The following is a 20,471-nucleotide window of genomic DNA, read 5'->3' as shown; positions in this document are numbered from 1 at the left end:
GAGGCCCGCTAAGACTCTTTACTTTCCAAGTCTAGGAGTCATTCCAGATGTGTCGGTAGCTCAGTAGACAGTGACCATGTAATAGAAAAGCCTAAGCAGCTGTCCATTCACTAAAAAGGCAATCTACACGGAAATACAAACCTACAACAACAAGTACAAAAATTCAATGGAGGAAAGGGGAGCACATCAGAGAAGGTTGCCAAACATTAAGCTGTGAAATATCTGAAACATGTGACCTATATGCAAGGAATCACAATGTGGTTGAATGTCTGCTTGAGAATAGTGATCATCAGTTGGTTGTTCTGCATGCTTTGTGGCTGCCATCTCCTGACAGTAGGCCTATTTTGCTGACTGGCAACAGATAGACCATTTAGAATAAAGGTGGAGAATATCACTCAACAGCCTGCCACTGTGAAATGTAGCAGCAGAATGCCACCTAACCAAATCAGCACAGTTTGCTTGAACTGAAGTTTATAAATGAGATTGGCTTTGATTAGCATGAAATGTCAGGCAGGATTATGTGACATGAAGCATCATAGGCTGAAGAACTCATGGACATCTAGGGTGATCCCGAAATCAGGGCCATTGGCATTGAGCTAATGGAGAGCATCACTGACCTATCATAGAATTTCTACAGCATGGAGGCAGGCCATTCAACCCACTGAGTTCACAGAGCATCCAACTGAGGCCCACACCCAATCCTTATAACCCTGCATTTCCAATGCCAATCCACCTAACCTGCACATCTTTGAATTGTAGGAGGAAGCCCACACTCTGCACTGGGAGAACGTGAAAACTTCCCACAGACAGATGCCTGAGGCTGGAATCGAACCCAGGTCCCTGGCACTGTAAGGTAGCAGTGCTAACCACTGAGCCACCATGCCGCCAACTATTAATGACTAGGAGGGTCTCAAGGCAATAAAAGAGCAGCAAAGAATGATAATATCTATACTTGAACAGTACCACAATGGTGGAAAAGTGGAGAACTAAGTCATTCCAATAAAAATAGAGGAGGGAATAAAGCACGACAGCCCACTCTTACCAACACTCTTTTCAATATTGCATTGGCTGTTTTGGTGTACTCCCTAAAAAGGGCCACCTAAGAAGCTTCCATGCTCCTGGGAAGGCAGAAGAATCAACTGCTCTGCTTTGGTCTTTGCGGGTAACATAATTCTCCTTGGCAACTCCCGTGACGAATGGAACAGAATATTAATCTGGACCATTGAGTAGACATAAAATGACTATTGTCAAAGTACAAGACTTAACATCAACACTGCAAAATCAAAAGGCTTTCACTTCACCCATAAGGGGACAAACTTCATTCACAATCGCAACAAGAACTGAATAATCAAGGGTGAATCCAAATTCTGCATCCCACTGAGAAGTACTTGGCAGGCGAAGCTTGAGGCCTGGATGGCAGGCCTAAGAGAAGCTGTTCTCTGATCACACAAAATTAGGATCCTGAACGCTGTTGTTATCCTTAGGTTGTACTCCCATTGGATCCTGTCCGAAATGTTGCACTTCTCAAACTTGGTCAAATCATCAAAAATTCTATTGAACAGATCCAATACTTTCCACCGCATACAACTGATGGTTTTCTGTACTCCCACAATAGGAATGGTGCGCTCAGCCTATTAAAGCCTGAAGTACAAATTCCAGCTGTGATTATTTGAAAGCACACGGCATGTCCAGACAATAGATTAATCAAGTATTATCCAAAATCTGGGGAAAATGCAAGACAGGTGATATAAAGGGACTGCAAGTGCTCAAAGTCAAGCTCCCACAGAACCAGGATTTTAGTTTTAGCTTTTAGCACTTGCTGGAGTCTTGAAGCTGGATGTGGAAGTTGTTATTCTGCTCTCTATTACAAATAAAAATTTGGGTTTGTTTCCAGCTGCTAGTGATGAGACTATCTATTTTACTGAATTTGCCTTTGCCAAGTGTGTTTATAGAATCATATAATCCGTACAGTGTGGAAGCAGGCCATTCAGCCCATCGAGTCATCACCAAGCCCCAGAGCAGCCCACCAGAACTGCCCACTTATCTGGGTCACTGGTGCTGTGAGCCACTGTGCTGTCTTATGTTTATGGGATGTTATTATCTTGGAACACCTGATCAGTGGTGGTTAACATATATGTTGTCTTGTTAAATATTTCAAAAGAGTTACAATTGAGCTAATTTTTTAATTCTTATATTGTCTGAATTTAACTATACTGTAAGAATAGTGTGTTTTGCTTCAAGTCTGGTAGTTTGGCCACTTGAATTACATCCAGAACAATAACGCCTTATACTTTTTTAAAAATAAGAAAAAGTTGGATTCTAGGTTATCTTCTTAATATATGTTAAGGAGCTTTAGTTTGGTCTATAACAAATTGGGGTCTCTTGTTGGATCAACATCTCTAATTCTAGGTTGGGTTTAGGATTATAGAACTAACACTTTTTTCAGATGTTGTTTGGTTAATTTAAATAGAATGTGCACTGTGTTGAAATGGCTCTTTCAGTCACTAAGAGTTTCTATGACTCTGACTCCTGGGATGGAAGAAGTCATTTGTGGAGTTGTACAGAAAGTTAGCAAAGCAAAGCTTTTGGAGTTGGCAGACAACCTGGGGTTGCTTTTGTTCATGTGAAAAGGAGAGGAAATTGCAGCAATAGCTCGACATTTACAATTGTGAGAAATGTCTTTGGAATCTTTGGATATGGCTAAACTTCAATTGCAAGCAAAGCAACTTGAACATGAAAAGGAAATGAAACAGTTTAAATTACAATTGAAAGCAAAGGAAAAAGAAACAGAAAGGAAGGCCCGAGTAGAAGAATGGAAAGGGTTTTCGAACTTTGGAGGTTGGAACTGAAAGCTCAAAGTTGCCTGAAAATGGTGGAGTCAAGATTAGAGTGATGCTAGAAAAGCACAGCAGGTCAGGCAGCATCCAAAGAGCAGGAAAATCAACATTTTGGACAAATGCCCTTCATCATCATTCCTGATGAAGAGCTTTTGCTCGAAGCATCAATTTTCCTGCTCCTCGGATGCTGCCTGACTTGCTGTGCTTTTCCAGCACCACTCTAATCTTGATTTTAATCTCCAGTATCTGCAGTACCAGTTCTGCCTTGAAAATGGTGGAGGTAGAGGTGAAGGTAGGAGTAGTGGTGAGGACAGTGATGGAGAGCAATCCCATCATAGCCAAAGGCCTGTTGGGGATCTGTTTAAGTATGTCCAAGCATTGCCTAAGTTCAATGTCCAAGCATTGCCTTTTTCATTTCATTTGCGAAAGTGGCTAGATAAATGAAATGGTTATTAATCATGTGGATATTGTTGATCCAAACAAGGTTAGTAGGTAGAGAGAGTGAGTTATTTACATTACTATCAGGGGTGATATCTGGGAAGTATGGTGAGATGAAAAAAGTAATCTTAAGTGCAAATGAGCTAGTGCCAGAAGCCTATAGGCAATGTTTAAGAAATCTAAAAAGGGAACTCAGTCAGACGTACATAGAGTTTGAAAGAATCAAATGAAATAACTTTGGATAAATGCCTAGAAAATTTACCAAACATACAACACTCTTAGAGAGAGAACTATTTTGAAGGAGTTCAAAAATTTTCTTCCTGAAGTTGTGAGCACTTGTGTGCAAGAGCAGAGGGTTAAGACTGCAAGATTAGCAGTAGAAATGGCAGATGAATATGAATTGGTTCATAAATCAAAATTTGGCTTCCGACATCAATTTCAATCCATGAGGAATAGAAGCTGAGGAAAAGAGAAATCCTCAAGTGTTAAGGGAAAAGGAGATCTCATTGTACATAGTAAAGGTAGTTTGCCACAGGGTAAAAAGGAAACTCGTAAAGGGGAAAGAGAAATAAAGATGCTCAGTCTATTCACAGTAATAAAGTAGGCCACTGGGAAGACAGATGTGGGAAAACAGGATAAGCCAGTGAGTTTTGTTGAAGTGGTAAAGGAAAACACAGTGGAAGCTATAAAGCCAAAAGAATGTACAATCTGGTTAAGGATTTGTTGAGAAGAAAGTGCCAAATCTTTAAAGAGTTTACTTGTGTTGGTAAGATTTAACTCATGTACCAGGAGAGCAGGTAAAGGAATAAGTCCGTCTTTGGTGAGAGATAAGGAGATACATAATTTGGGAGGTGTATTTCTAGAAAAAGTGGTAATATGTGAGAAGAGCAGTGTTCCATTATATAAAGTGAGGTTGGGGAGTCCAGCGAAAAGTGGAATAATAGAGAAGTTCTGTGTTCCAGAAATAGTTTATCCTTTGTATCGATGTAGCTGGATCACAGGTGGGAGTTGAAAAGCCAGTGGAAAATCAGGAAACTGAGGTGATAAAGGAAGTATCTTGTGGGATTTTTCCTGATTCTGGTAACAAGGTCACAAAGCCACAGGTGAACAGGAGGAGAAATCTTAGAATAAAGATAAAGTTGAAGTTCAATTTATCAGAAACCATGTTTGAACAAATGGTTAGAGAAAAACGGGTGGAGGACAATGTGGATATTTTTAGTTCAGAGAAATTAACCGAATTGCAACAAAGATGAAATACTAAAGCAGTTGTATCAAAATGTGTACACCGAAGAAGAATCTGTGTACCTCAGAATGTTACAATCTTAGAAATTGTCTTGGTGAGAAAATGGAGACCATCACATATTCAGGCAGATGAAAAATCGGCAGAAGTTCAAGTTGTATTATCAGTAAGTTATAAAAATGAGATATTGTGGCTTGCACATGAATTACCAATAAGAGGTCATTTGCGAGCAAAGAAAATTTAAGTCAAAATGCAAAAACATATTTTTTGGCTTGGATTGCATAAGGATGTCGTTGATTTTTGCTGGACGTGTCATATGTCGCCTAATTGGAAAACGTCAGTCAGTGATAACACCAGCATCCTTAATACCTATTCCTGCATTTGAGGAACCTTTTACGTAGGACCCCTACCCCTACCTGAAACAAGAATTGGGAAACTATATTTGTTGTCCATAACAGATGTGTCTACTAGCTTAATGGGGGCCGTTCCATTATGCAGCATCACGGCTAAAAGGATTGTAGAAGAGTCCCTCAAATGTTTTACTAAATGTGGACTACCCACAGAGATACAATTGGTTCAAGGGTCAAATTTTAAATCAGTTATTCAAGAAAGTTTTGGATAGAAATAAAATCCACTGCATACCATCCAGAATTGCAAGGAACATTGAACAGTGGTATCAAACTTAAAAGACCATGTTGACAACTTACAGTCAAGAGGATTGGGATATAGGAGTTCCATTTGCCTTTTTTACAGTTAGGCATGTACATGATGAATCATTTAGTTTTTGGGCATTAGGTAAGTGGATTGCTGAAATCATTTCAAGAGAAATTGGCAAGTCAGTTCAGAGACCACATGTTTAGACCAAATCAAATTTTAGGGAAAGATTAAATAGAGTGGGTGAGTTGATAAGACAGCATTTAAAAGTAGCAAAACTTATGTCGCAGGAAGCAGACAAGAAATCAAAAATTTGCAACTTTGTTATTGGAGGTAGTTTTAGTGTTACTGCTAGTGGTCAGTGAACCTTATAAAGGAACGGTTTGGTGGCCTTATTAAATTGAAAGGAAATTGAATGAGCTGAATTATTTAATAAGAATGCCAGATAGAAAGAAATCAGTGTGTCAGGTGAATATGCTCAAAAGGTATTTTGATAGGGAAGGTAAAGCAAAAGGAGAATGTGTTACTCGTTGCAACAGAGTGAAGAACCAATGATTGTTGTAAATTTGGCATTCCTCAAATCAAACTGGACAATGAGGAAGTTCTCAAATTGGGCTAAGTTATGGAGTTCCCCTCCAGAGGAAAATTGAAATGACCTGAAAGGATTATTACAATCACATGGTGGGTAGAAGCTGGGAAGTACAAACCTAATTACGCATCGACTAGAATATTGTCATGTGCACTCAAATGAGTGCAGTGAAAAGTTCGTAATGTCACTGCTTTGGCACAGAGTATCTAGGTACAGATACTTTGTGTTTGTTACAGAATTGAAAGAGTAAAAAGAAAGCCTTGTGAAGGAATACAAAGCTTTAAGAAAACTCAAATTACAGTCCTTGACATATTTCACTGAATCAGCGCCTACCAGGCGTCAGAACACGGGGCCTAACTGCCTCCATGTGCCGGGCTGTGGCCCAGGACTCTGACTGCCTCCTACCCCAGGCTCCAGCCCACAATTTGCTTCCCGTGTTGTCATGATGTAGATCTAGGAATTGCTGTTTGAATTAAACAGCATCGTTATAAATGTAACCCTCTAAAGTTGGCACAGGTTCAGAAAGAGATTGAAAGCACACTTTAAAAATATAATCGAAGTGAGTTGCAGAGAATAGAACTCACCCATAGTAATGGTGCCAAAACCAGGTGGTACCCACTGATTTATATGTGGACTATAGTAAAGTCAATGCAGCTACAAAATCTGATTCATATCCTGTGCCACGTTTGGAAGACTGTATTGAGAAGATGAGACAAGCAACTTAGAATTATAAGTTGGAAATACAGAGGATATTGGTAAGGACCTTATCTGAAAGAGTGAAGGAAATTTCTGGTTACATGACAGCGAATGGACTGTACCAGTTTAATGTTATGTAATTTGGTATGAAGAATGCATCAGCCACATTTCAAAGAAGAATCAATAATCATTTCAGGATTACCCTGTTGTGTGGTGTACATGGATGATCTGGTGAGATGTGGAAGGAGTATTTGGAACGTCCGTTGAATTGTTCAGCCAACTTCAGGAAGCGGGCTTGGTGATAAACTTCCTAAGAGGGAATTTGCAAAAGCCCAAGTCATATTCCTGGGTCATGTTATTAGTCATGGACAAATGGCTGCACAGGATATGAAAACAAAGTTTATTTAGAACTTTCCCATACCACTGAAGAGGGAAATACTACAGTTCCTGAGACTGAATGTTTTTTAAAGTTCATACCAAAATTTAGCAGTGTGCTTACTCCACTGACTGTCCTGTTGACAAGGTGCAGAAAATGTCCATGGAAGCAAGAGCGTCAAAAGGCATGTGACCACCTGAAAGCTGTTACCCACTGCCCTCGTGTTAGTCACACCTAACTACAAAGCCATTCAAGGTGGCTATCGGTGTAAATGCAAGTGGGTGTTGGTGCTGTACTCTTGCAAGAAGACTACGAGAAAATAGTGTTGCTGAGTATTCATCAACAGAACTATTCCACAATTGAAAAGAAGACCATGTGTTTGCTGTTAGCATTGCAACATTTCAACATTTATGTTGCCAGTACTGTGTCTAAAACAATTGTATATGCTGATCATAACCACTTAAAGCTTTGCGAAAAAATTTAAGGATAAAAACTTCAGACAGTTTAGATGGAGCTTATTATTTGTAGCCGTTCAATTTGAAAATTATGCATGTGGCAGAACTAGAGAAGATAATTGCCAGCACATTGTCACGACTGTGAAGGAAGACTGAGATGTTCTGTGGCCGGAAAAAATTGATTAAAATGGACTGTAGTATTCACTGTAAGCATGCAAACATTCATTGAAATGTGCATATAATGTATATATATTGTAATGTATTAGTAACATAAGACTAAAGGTTTTTATAAATGAAGCTATCTTTGTATATTGGTCATTTTTATAAAGTGGAAGGGAAAGTTGTGTTGATATTTTGGCTTTAAGAGGAGTATTTTGTCCTGGTTCTTCTATAAAGAGAGAGTGAGACAGAAGTGATGAGTAGTATGTTCCAAGCCAATAAAGTGAACAGCTTGTGAGGCTTTGGAGTGTATTTTTAAAAGCTGAAACAATAGCAGCAGTGTGAAGGGATGGGGGTCAAGCTCCCAGAGAGCCAGTTCAAATATTTTGGCCTTGTACTGGGCACAAAAAGCAGGTGGCTTGAGAGAAATAACTAACTAATGCGAATCCTCAAGATCCAGAGATAGAAATCATTCGCCCAGCAAGTATTGAGACTAACAATATCCCCGACACCAGAGTTACTGCAAATCTTCAATGCCAGATGAATTGGCCATATTACCTGCACAGCTGGAGTTGATGAACACTGGCTCTATGTGCTAGGGTATGGTGCTGTGTCTGACGACATGAAATGTAGACATTATCTCCGTGTTCAAACAGGACTTGATTATTTATGGAATTAATCTGTATGGTGGTGGGTTATTCATGCAACAGTAAAATATAGTCAAATTGAATTATAGTATTGTCAGTGTTGGACAACTAGCCAGAACAGCACTCAGTCCCATGATTCTCCGGGCATAAATCATTACATTTGGTAACTTGGAAGCACCATTTGACTCAGTGTGGCGTGAGACCTCGTTTTCTGCTCAACATTAGTGCAGTTATGCTAAAAGAGGTATTTCCCCACAAGCAATATGCTTGGGAGAGGGAATCGCTGGAGTTCGAACAAATCGATAAGGTGATTCCAAAAGGTGTATAGAATGTTTTCTTTTATTAACTGTGGCACAAAATGTAAAAATAGGGAGGTTATGCTGGAACTGTATAAATCATAACTTCAGCCACAAATTAAGTACTGTGTACAGTCCTGGTCGTCATAATACAGAGGAAGTAATTGGATGAGGGAGAGTGTAGAAGAGATTTATGGTGATGTTACTAAGATTGGAAAATAGCAGGAAGATTTGATAGGTTGGGATTGTTATGCTTGGAGCAGGGGATTCTGAGGGTAAGTTTGATTGAGATGTGTAAAATTCTGGACAGAGTGAATGGAAAGGCCTGCTTGCTTTGACAGAATCACAGATGAGAAGGCATAGATTTAAAGTGAAGGTGGAAGAATTAGAGGGGAGATGAAAAATGGTTTTCAACCAATGAGTGTCTGGTTTGCATCTCACTCACTGGAAAGCTAGTAGAGGCAGAAACCTTCAGTTTTGTTTATAAATTGCCTGGAGTATAAACCAATTGCTGGAAAGTGGAATTAATCTACAATGTTCAGCTGGCACAATACAAAGGACCAAATAGCCTTTTTCTGTGTCCTAAACGTTTATGACTTCAATGAATCACTCAACATAACAAAAAGATAATGATCTAGGAATTAGTACAATGTTGTGGGAACTTGCTATCAGTGGCTATTCTTCAAAAATACTTCCTTATTAGTGAAACCTTTTGAGATGTCCGGTATCATGAAAAGTCCAGTAAAATGCAAGACTTGTGCTTTTAGCTGTCTATCCTGCTTTTCAATCTGTAACCTTCTGCATTTTCTAGTGGTCCTAAACACAATCTCCCATATTCTCAATTTGGCATCATCTTGGATTTACTTTGCTCCCTCATCCCTCATCATTTTTATATTTAGTAACAGAATAGTCTACCAAAGACACCCTTACATCTTTCCATTATGAAAAGTTTGTTCTTTCCCTACCTACTCTTTTCCTTCTATGTCTAATAAGCTTTCTTTCTGCAGTCTAATATTCCTAATTTCTAAATGTATTAATATAAATTCTCCATTCAGGATTATGTTTGGTCAGCTACGCTTGATAACCAAGCTTAACAGTCAATGCTGCATTGCTTTTTAAGTAACTATTTGTTAACAAGTTGGTTTAAAGTGTTTTCAATTAATATTTATATTTCACCTCCCTCATCCCTGAGAAGAAAATATGCAAACTCTATTTGCCACTTTTCTCTAAATATCCTACTTGATTTTGAGGTCCAATAAATCGTCCTGAAATGCTTCTGTAATTTCTAGGAGCTAGTTAACAGACAGCTATTTTATTTATTTGATCTCTTATAAAAGGACATTCATGAAAGTTATCAATGGTTCATGAAAATTTAGTTACACTGCAGTAGTTCAAATAATTCTCCAAATGTATAGCAAACTGGATCTATGCTAAGTTGATATACACTGACAGTGCTACAATGCTCCACCAAGCATCTAAGTAGTAGGAAGAGGAATCTTCCATACTCATACTCCACATACCGAATTGAAATCAATCAAATAAGATATCTGAGAACCCACTTCTAAAAATTTCAGAAATCTTCATCGAGATATTTCTGCACTTTAATAAGCTTTTGTACTTTGGTACAATTCATTCTTACGACATGTTCTTCGAACTGATCAAAAACCTTAGAAGAACCAATTGTAAATTAGAACATTTTTCTTGACAAGTTATCATTAAGTCAAACACGAACCACAATTGGTTTCAAGTCTACTGCACTTGTGAACATTTTAAGCAGTGTATTATCCCATTGCTTATAACATTTAAAATGCTGCAATTCTTAAATGTGTCCAAAGCTTTAAATATTGTCACAACTTAAATGGGAAGTGTGTGTTGATAATTCTGTCCTAATGTCCAATAAGCTATCACCTGATTTCTACCAGCTTTGACAATACAAAACGACTCTTTATTGTATCAGACTTAACTTCAGCAAAAGTAATTTCTAATTTATTGCTATACAACTTAGTGTACCCCTTCAAACAACCCACATACACACATATTCAATTTTCCAGACACAACACAAATTGATACCACACATTAAAAAAAACATTGGCAGGGTAAAGATTAAAAATCTAGACACAAAGTATAGAAAGTTATTTTCTATCAGTTCTTTTGATTTTAGCAATAATAAATGGTGTTGGCTATAGGGTGACTGTCATCCTTCAGCGGTTGATCGGGTGGATTTAAGTCTTCAAAATTTGTTGGTATTTTCTGTCTTTTTCCCACATGGACAGAGAAAGGGAGAGATGGATGCTTTCAGTCTGCAGGCTCTGGATGTTTCCTTGCCTCTGCTGCCCTAGCAATTATAACATTTTAATACTCTGTCAATCAAAGCCGTTTGGTGCCACTCTGTCTCGCATTTTTCTCCTCACAATTCAGAAATCAACACTCTTAATTGAACAGCTCAGAAATATGCAGCATTTGGCTTTGGTATCCAATTACTAATATTAGCTCAAAATGGAAAAGTAGGCACCTGTAAGAACCCAGAATCCTACTTTGTTTTCCCCTCCCTCGGGCACAGCATCCATACTTTTGCTCTAACTGCCATCAGTATCTCAAGCAAACAACAAAAATTGCGAGAAAAACTCAGGAGAGATGGCAGCATCTGTGCAGAGAAAACAGAGTTAATGATTCAAGTTCAGTGACCCTTCAGAACTTAGCTCTCAAAGTTGGAGTGAGACCAGGTTAGCCGTATGATTCAGTTATTCAAGCTTAATGGCCAAAACTATCAGTACTTCCATTCACTTTGAATTTTAGGGTCAGTGAGATTGAATTTTACAATTTAGAATTTAGATCTGGGTGGGAACTTAATTTCTCAGTCAGAACTAAATGTACAACTTAATGTGAAGTACACTTTTGAACTCCATTAATGTGTTTTGAGGATTCTAACAAACTTAGACAACTGAATTGTCCTTTTATTAAGGACATGCTCTGGTACTGCAATATACTAGTAGATCAGTATTGAGATGTGAAGTGGATGGACTGTGTGTTTCGTTCTTGAATATCATTCCACACTGTTTGAACTCTGGAATTAATGTGATGGAAACAGCACTGACAGCACAGATCCTGACATACAAGACCTTGGTGTAATTACAAAGTGGAATAAGCAAAAGCTGCTTTGTGAATTTACCTGAAATATCTTTAGAAGCTCTATAGGTTTAATTATTTACCTTCAAAATGCTCTTCTCATTTCCTGAAATATATCTCTTATGTTTCATTTCCTCCAGAGAAACGGCTCTCCTAATTGATCCCAAAAACTCCTGTGCTTCATCAAAACAGTGGGTCGCTTTGGTAGTTGGCCATGAACTTGCTCATCAGTGGTTTGGAAATCTAGTCACCATGGTAATATTCACATTTTTGTAAAATAAGGCTGTATTTGTTAAAACTCAGCTTATCTTTGTTCTGTTTTCAGTAAGATATGTGTCTCCAGGCAAACTCCTGTAGGCGACACAGAATTTCAGTGTACCAGTGAACCACTGTTCAGGGTAATTCATGGTTCAGTCACAATTGCAAAGTCTGAATCAAGCTAAAAACAATCGGTGTTACAGATTTCAGAAGGTCTTATACTACAAAAGGTAGTAGATTTCATTTCTCTGAAGTCTTACTTCATTACAACCTAAAAAGAATGTGTTACTGAGTTTCTAACTACCTCATTTACTTTTTTTGTTAGTATATTTTAACAGCAATGGAATTACCTGGTGTGTATCTGACAAAAGGTGGTAAAATTTCTTTCTTACCTCCATAAAACGTTATTGTAAATTTTATTCCCCACAAGGAGCTTCTAAGTTGAAACCTTTTATACTTCTTACCCTTTCCCAGAATAGAATGAAACCAGCGAATGCTAGAAACATGCAGCCTGTCAGGTAGGATATGTGGCTGGAGAAACAGTTAGCATCTGTGACTTATCAGAACAGACCAACATCACTATGTCGTTATACAAATCAGACTTTTAATGGTATTCAACCTGAAAAGTTAACTGTTTCTCTATCCCACAGATGCTGCCTAACATACTGATCATTTGTTTGTATTTTGTATATCCAACATGAGAATAGTTTTCAGAGATATTGTGGTTATGTCAGTCAGTATTAAAAATGTGTACCAGTGCATATTAGACAATAGACAATAGACAATAGATGCAGGAGTAGGCCATTCTGCCCTTCGAGCCTGCACCGCCATTCAATATGATCATGGCTGATCATTCCTAATCAGTATCCTGTTCCAGCCTTATCTCCATACCCCTTGACTCCACTATCTTTAAGAGCTCTATCCAATTCTTTCTTAAAAGAATCCAGAGACTGGGCCTCCACTGCCCTCTGGGGCAGAGCATTCCACACAGCCACCACTCTCTGGGTGAAGTAGTTTCTCCTCATCTCTGTCCTAAATGGTCTACCCCGTATTTTTAAGTTGTGTCCTCTGGTTCGGCACTCCCCCATCAACGGAAATATGTTCCCTCCTGCCAGAGTGTCCAGTCCTTTCATAAGCCTATACGTTTCAATCAGATCCCCTCTCAGTCTTCTAAACTCAAGGGTATACAAGCCCAGTCGCTTCAGTCTTTCCATGTAAGGCAATCCTGCCATTCCAGGAATTGACCTCGTGAACCTACGCTGCACTCCCTCAATAGCCAGAATGTCTTTCCTCAAATTTGGAGACCAGAACTGTACACAGTACTCCAGGTGTGGTCTCACCAGGGCCCTGTACAGCTGCAGAAGCACCTCTTTGCTTCTATACTCAATCCCTCTTGTTATGAAGGCCAGCATGCTATTAGCCTTCTTCACGACCTGCTGTACCTGCATGCTTGCCTTCATTGACTGGTGGACAAGAACACCCAGATCTCTCTGAACAGCCCCTTTACCTAATTTGATACCATTGAGGTAGTAATCTGCCTTCCTGTTCTTGCCACCAAAGTGGATAACCAGACATTTATCCACATTAAACTGCATCTGCCATGCATCTGCCCACTCACCTAACTTGTCTCATGTTTTGAAGCAAAACTGGCATGCTTGATACACAAGTAGCACAAGTTCTACTTATATATCTGTGTATGTTGTCTGCTGACCCAAGGAGTTGAAGTTATGCAAGGACTTAAGTATAGGCAGCAACATTAGAGTTTGAATATTGTCATTCCACTGCCAGATCACACTTTCACGAGACATTTATAAAAGTAAGTCCATTTAGGTTTAGTGTGAATTCAGCAGCACTTTTTTAGGATTTTCATGCAACTTTTGATTATAACAATGTGAATATACTGTATAAATATCAATATAATATGCACAACAATTTACAGGTACACAATTCTTTATCCGAAATGCTCAGATCCAGCTGGGTTTTGGAATTCAGAATTTTTTGAATTTCAGAATAAGTGACAGTTTGGTAAAATTGTTAAAAAAAAAACTCTTTCCAAAGAACAGACTGACTTGAGTAAAACGGGCCCTGAAACAAAGTTGAGGCCTGCCAGTGCTGGACCATGCCCCTGCATGTTGCATCTGAGTGACATGCATCGAGCGGGTGTGGACTTGAGTTAACTGTTTGCACACCAAACAACCTTATTTATGAGAAAATAATTAGCAAAAAAAACTTTGGATTTTGGAGCTTTTCGGATTTTGGGATTTCAGATAAAGGGTTGTCTTCCTGTACTTTATTCTGTTAGACTTGGTATGGAAAGCCTATTGTCAACATTTTAATACTAGCTGAATATGTTGTTGGGCTCCATTTTATTAGGTTCCAATTGGGAAATTAGGAACTGGTGGAAAATTCAGTACAGTGAATTGCTGTGCCATTATACCATGACTGATCTGTGCCCGAACTTGATTTGCCTACCTTTGGCTATATTCGTTAATACTTCCATTTGTCTTATCTATTTCAGACTTAAAACTAACAACTGATCAATTGCCATTTGTCATAGAGAGTTCCAAACCTCAACCACACTTTGTATACAAAAGTGCTTCTGACATTTTGCCTCAAAGACCAAGCCCTAAGTCTCAGACTATGCCCCCTAGTTCAAGACTCTCCAACCAGTGGAAATATTTTATTTACCTATCCTTTCTCTTCCTTTTAATGTTTTGAAGACTTCAATCCGATCACACCTTAACTTTCAGAATTCTAGAGAAAACAGGCCTAATTTGTATAATCTGTCCTAATAACTTAACTCTGAAGTCCAGGTAACTTTTGTGTAAATCTGCAAGGCCTCCAAGGTCAATATATCCTTCCTCAGATGTGGTGCCCAAACATGCTTGCAGTACTCTAGTGGGGTCTAACTAGCATTTTATATAGCCGTCACACAACTTTAAATCTTTATATTGCAGTCCTTTAGATATAAACACCAGCATTCCATTAGCTACTTTGATTATTTTTTGCAACTGTCTGTGGCATTTTCAAGATTTATGCCCCTGAACCCCCCCCCCATCTTCCTGAACTTCGACAATATTTAACTTCATACCATCTAAAAAGTACCCTAATCTATCCTTTTCTCAGTCTAAGTTGAATAACCTCACAATTATTACATTGAATGCAATCTGCCACAGCTTTGCCCATTCACCTTGTCGATCAGTATCCTTCTGTAATTTAATGCTATCATCTACATAGTCTACAAAGCTGCCTAAGTTTGTGTCATCAGCAAGTTTGGATCTATGACTTTGTGCCATTACCCAAGTCATTATAAATAAGGTGAATAATTGAGGCCCCAACATAGATCCTGTTGGACATCAGTGGTCACATCTGCCAATTTGAGTACTTACCCATTCTACCTAAATTCTGTAACCTGCCACTCAACTGAGTTCCCAGCGATGTCAGTAATTTGTCCTCAATTCCGTGGGCTTCAACCTTACCAACAGCCTCTTATATGGGACTTCATCACATCTCTTTGGAAGTCCATATACATGACATCCATGAACATTCCATAAAGGGAGGTGATGGCCTATTAGTATTATCACCAGACTGTTAATTCAGAAACCCAGGTAATGTTCTGTGCACCTGAGTTTAATTGAGTTTAGATGAATTTAGTAAAAATCTGGCATTAAGAGTCTAATGATCATGAATCTAAAATCAATTGTCAGGAAAAACTCATCTGGTACGCTAATATTCTTTAGGGAAGGAAACTGCTGACCTTACCCGGTCTGACCTCCTTGTGACTCCAGAGCCGCCGCAGTGTAGTTGACTTCTGGAATGGGCAATGAGTGTTGTCCCAGCCCATAATGCCATCAACCTGTGAAGTTTTTTTTTCCTGTCCACCAATTAAGTCACCTGTTTAAAAAAAGTACAATGAAATTTGTCAGGCATGACCTGCCTGTTACGAATCCACACTGACTCTCCCTGATTAAAATTTTTCAAGGTGTTCAGTTACCCTATCCTTGATTATAGATTGCAACAATTTCCTGATACAGAAGTTAGGCTAACTGTTTTTTTAACTTCCCTGTCTTTCCTGTTTCTTCATTCTCAAAAAGCAGAGTGGCATGAAATTTTCCAATCCAAATAAACAGCTTCTTTATCCAGGGAACTCTAAATGATTATAGTTAAGTCATCTGCACTGTGATCCCCTCTACTATTTTAACACCCTCGGATGAAAACTGCAAAGTCCTTAGGGTTTGTCACACTTAAATTCTGTTAATTTCCTCATTCTCAGTGTTTTACTTATGTTAGTTTTATTCACTTCCTGTTCCTGATCCACTATTTCCTCAGGATTTACACGAGCTATCCACCTTTTGCTACTGTAAGTATTGAGGCAAAATAATTATTCAGCATACAAACCAAAGAATTTCAGATGCTGGAATTCAGAAACAAATGGAAATTATCAGAAAAACTCAGCATTCTGGCAGCATAAGTAGAGAGAAAGCAGAGATAACATTTCTGGTCCAGCGAAGAAGCGTCACTGGACCCAAAATGTTCAGTCGTCTTTCTCTCCATAGATGCTCCATAGTTCTACTTAGCTTTACCAGAAATTTCTGTAATTATTTTACATGTCTGCCAGTTCCCCAGAGTTATTGACAATGTCCTCATTTTCAGTCTTTAGTGGGCCAGCTTTGCTCCTGACCACCCACTTTCCCTTTGTAACTATAAAATGTATTCTTATTCAATGTGATGACCCTTGCAAGTTTCCTTTATTATAATAATTTTTAGTAGCTGTTTTCAACTGCTTTATGGCCATTTGTTCACCTTGCTATCTTTCTCCGTCGGCAGATCTGTGCTGCTTTTTTCATTTTTGTAAGCCCTTTTTAGTTTGTGCCATCCTTGCCTCTTTGTAGAGGAAACATTTATCTTTCTGAATGCTGAAATGACTTGGGATGAAAAGACAGCTATTGTTGCCAGTGTGAATGCCAAAGAACAAAGAAAATGATAGCAGAGGAACAGGCTCTTTGGCCCTTCAAGCCTGTGCTGGTCCAGAATCTCTGTCTAAATCTTGTTTCCTATTTTCGAAGGATCGGTTTCCCTCTGCTCCCTGCCCATTTGTGTACCTCTCTTCATACATCCTAAATGACACTATCGTGCCCGCCTCTAGCACCTCTGCTGGCGACGCATTCCAGGTACTGTTATGACACTGCAGTGAATCCTCTGCTAATTAAATGAAACACCAAGAAAAGCACACTTCTCCTCGTAATCTATTAAAATGTGAGTGACATAGAACTGCCAAATTTCACTATTTAAAGAAAATAATGTCAATTTATTCCTTAACTCTAAAAGTGAACATTAAACAACAACTATTTACAACTCTAAGCCTCCTTTTTCTTAAATATTTGTTATCTGCTTCTTACTCTATAACAATATGCTGTTCCAATAAAAACCTGCATTAAAATTACATCAATTTAATTTCAAAGCTACACACTGGCTGTAGTCTCTGGTGTCCTGCTTCATTCGGCTGAAGATCACCCTGTGCGTCTTCTATCTTTTATTGCAAAGATGTTTCATATGAAAAAGGTACCTTTGATAGAGAGTGATTTGAATGGCAGTCTCTCGTTTGTGGTTTACTCGTGTCTAATTTTCAAAATGCCTGCTGCTTTATACCCCAAACATCAGGTTGACAAAAACAACAAATCGTCTTAAATGTTTCTAACAGCCTCTAACTGTGTAACAACATACTGTTCTAATAAAAAACCCATATTAAAATTGCTTCAACTTAATTTCAAAACTACACTGCAGCTGTCATCTCTGGTGTCCTCCTTTCAGCTGAGATCTCCCTGGGTCATCTTCTGGCTTTTACTGCAATGATGTTACATATGAGAAGGGTACCTTTTGACAGAGAGTATTTTGAATGGCACTCTCTCTCAATGGCAGTATACTCTGTCTAACTTTCAAAATGCCTGCTGCCTTATACCCCAAACATCAAATCATATCATTGAATCAGAAGTTGACAAAAACAATAAATTCAAATTCTATTGGGTTTTAGTATCTTGGGTCATAATTTAAACTGGCTGAATTCAAAATGTTGACAGAACAGCAACCAAAACCCGGGTATCAATTTCACAGCCAAATGTTACATATTTTCAATTTTCCAGTACACTCTGAGGCTGCTAGCTAGTCATATATGACAGGTGCAAAACAGCATTCACTTTCTCTTAAAGGTACAGTATGTACCTTCAACTTCGTAATATAACCCACCACCCTCTATGTAAAGAACTTTGTGCGCATATTTCCCTTAAACTTTTTCCCTCTCAACTTGAACCAGTGACCCTTAGGAATTAAGTTCCCCATTCTGGGGAAAAACTTCTTTCTATCCACTCTCTATACCTCTCATGATTTTATAGATCTCAGTAATGAATTGATAAATACAGATATGTCGAGAGTTAAATTTCACTCGAGGGCTAAATGGAGTGTTGCTATTTAAGCTCTAAAATGGTTGTACTTGTATAGTAGAGTCATACAGCATGGAAATAGCCCAGCTCGTTCATGCTGGCCAAGTTTTCTAAACTAACTTAGCCCCACTTCACAGAATAGAATACCTACAATGTGTAAAAGTGCGCTATTTGGCCCATTGATGAAGAGCATCCCACCCAGAACCAACCACCTACCCTATCCCCTGTAACCTTGCATTTCCCAACCAATGTGGCCTAACCAATATCTTGAACAGCTGCAACATGATCTCCCAACTCCTGTACTCAATACTCCAACCAATAAAGGAAAGCATACCAAATGCCACCTTCACTATCCTATCCACCTGCAACTCCACTTTCAAGGAGCAATGAGCCAGCACTCCAAGGTCTCTTTGTTCAGCAACTCTCCCTAGGACCTTACCATTAAGTGTATAAGTCCTGCTAAGATTTGCTTTCCCAAAATGCAGCAGCTTGCATTTATCTGAATTAAACTCCATCTGCCACTTCTCAGCCCATTGGCCCATCTGGTCCAGATCCTGTTGTAATCTGAGGTAACCCTCTTCGCTGTTCTTAATTTGTGCCAAATTGAGTTGTTTGCATGGAGAGTCACCTGAGAAGAAAAAGTTGCAATTTTAAACACGTTTTGCTTTATATCTTTCATTACTGATTCAGCTGTGGACATCAGAGGTGTGAGCAGTGTGCAAAATTGTTGTTGTGGACCTGACCATTCTATGATTAAATGTTTGAATTATCTTTCACTATATTGATGTCTGTATTGTAATCCTTGAATTCCAGCTACAACTCTTTCCTTCTGGAATCACTATGCACATGTTAACTTGCTTTTGTTTATCCATTTAAATTAAAATATTAATTTTAACTTCAGAGTTCTGAAGAAGGTTTTCAAAATGTTGACTCTACTTTCTCTCCACAAATGGCAACAGACCTGCTGAGGTTCTCCAAGAATTTCTGTTTTTGCATCTGCAGTTCATAATCTTGGATCACTGATAATCATTTATTTGCTTTCAAATGTCATGGCCTTGGATATCATTACGGTCAACACATGGGAAAATTTTCTCCAGTAAGGATTTTCAAACATTGAATTATTCTCATAGGTATCAGTGCTTGCTTGCTTCACTGGTTTGCTGTTTTCATTAAATATTAAACATTTGCCATTACAAGTTGTTGTTCTTTAAAGCATATTTCACTAACACAAATTTGCTATAACACAATCAATGAATTGGGGACACTTTCAAAAGCATGAAGTTTTAAAGCATGAAGTTTTAAAGCGTGTTGGTTTTAATGTGATTCTGGCCCCATTAATTTAAATGGTGCGGCTATTCCGCGATTTTCTTATAACATGGGATTGCATGAGTACAGAACTACCGCGTTATAGCAGAACTGACTAAAGCCAAAAGATTAACATCGATCTTGTAAACAATACCTTATATAAATAATATACAATTATTGCTCTTATAGTAGAAAACTGCACCAGTTGGAACATGCAGTCTCATTTAAGGTGTTGCTGGAATTAAGATGTTGGTTTCTGGTTGCAAGAAAACCAGAGAGAGAACTAGGGGAGGGGTGTTTAGATGTTTGTATAGTGCCACTTAAGCAAAATCTAGCACAGTAAAAGAGAAGTGTCAAAGCTGTCATTTGAAAGCCTGTTTTCTTTCTGCTTTATAAATTTAATATTATATTTCTATAATTGGACACTGGAGTCCTGACTGAGTTATGTTCTTTTGCATTTATCAAGTTGATGTGTACATTCCCAAAAGCCAAATCAAGCAACTATCTTTAATTAATATTTTAAAAAGTAAAGTTGATGTATTGACTTAATCTTAATCATTTGAAACCTTCTTCTGGTGAAACTAGTTATGAATCAGTTGTGTATTTTTTATCTGCATTTATGCTTATTGAAAATAGGGTTGAATCTTCTCATGCTCCTCTTTGTGTATGATTGCTTCGATCTGTCATTATCTGGAGAAGATAATCTAATCGATTGGGGTTAACTAGATCTTGGTCCAAAGCTGCATGGCTCACGCAGCAACCAGGCTGTATGCTTACAGATGACACATTAGCCTCTGCAGTTTTGACTCAATGAATGAAGTGCAGTTAGGATTATAGAAATAGAAATTGATGGGAAAATAGGCAGGTCTTGCAGCATCTGTCTCAAGAAAGCAAAGGCAACATTCAGTTCTTAAGAAGGGTCACTGGACCCAAAATGTTAGCTCTGCTTTCTCTCCAT

At 38.4% G+C, this 20,471-nt stretch overlaps 1 protein-coding gene across 2 annotated transcripts in view; it reads left to right on the top strand.

Moving 5' to 3' along the window:
• npepps (aminopeptidase puromycin sensitive) overlaps positions 1 to 20,471 on the top strand; it is a 221,343-nt gene that overhangs the window by 132,183 nt on the left and 68,689 nt on the right. For both annotated transcript variants that reach the window (XR_011955143.1, XM_072561298.1), the window contains exon 9: positions 11,654 to 11,768. Coding sequence is in view for 1 of the 2 variants with exons in the window: in XM_072561298.1 (XP_072417399.1) it covers positions 11,654 to 11,768 (115 nt within the window). In the remaining variant the exon portion in view is untranslated. The remainder of the gene's footprint in view (positions 1 to 11,653; positions 11,769 to 20,471) is intronic.

Source organism: Chiloscyllium punctatum, chromosome 42 (assembly GCF_047496795.1).
Source record: "Chiloscyllium punctatum isolate Juve2018m chromosome 42, sChiPun1.3, whole genome shotgun sequence".
Lineage (NCBI taxonomy): Eukaryota > Metazoa > Chordata > Chondrichthyes > Orectolobiformes > Hemiscylliidae > Chiloscyllium > Chiloscyllium punctatum.
Note: the sequence above shows the minus strand (reverse complement) of the source record. Positions and strands in the feature narration are given on the sequence as shown.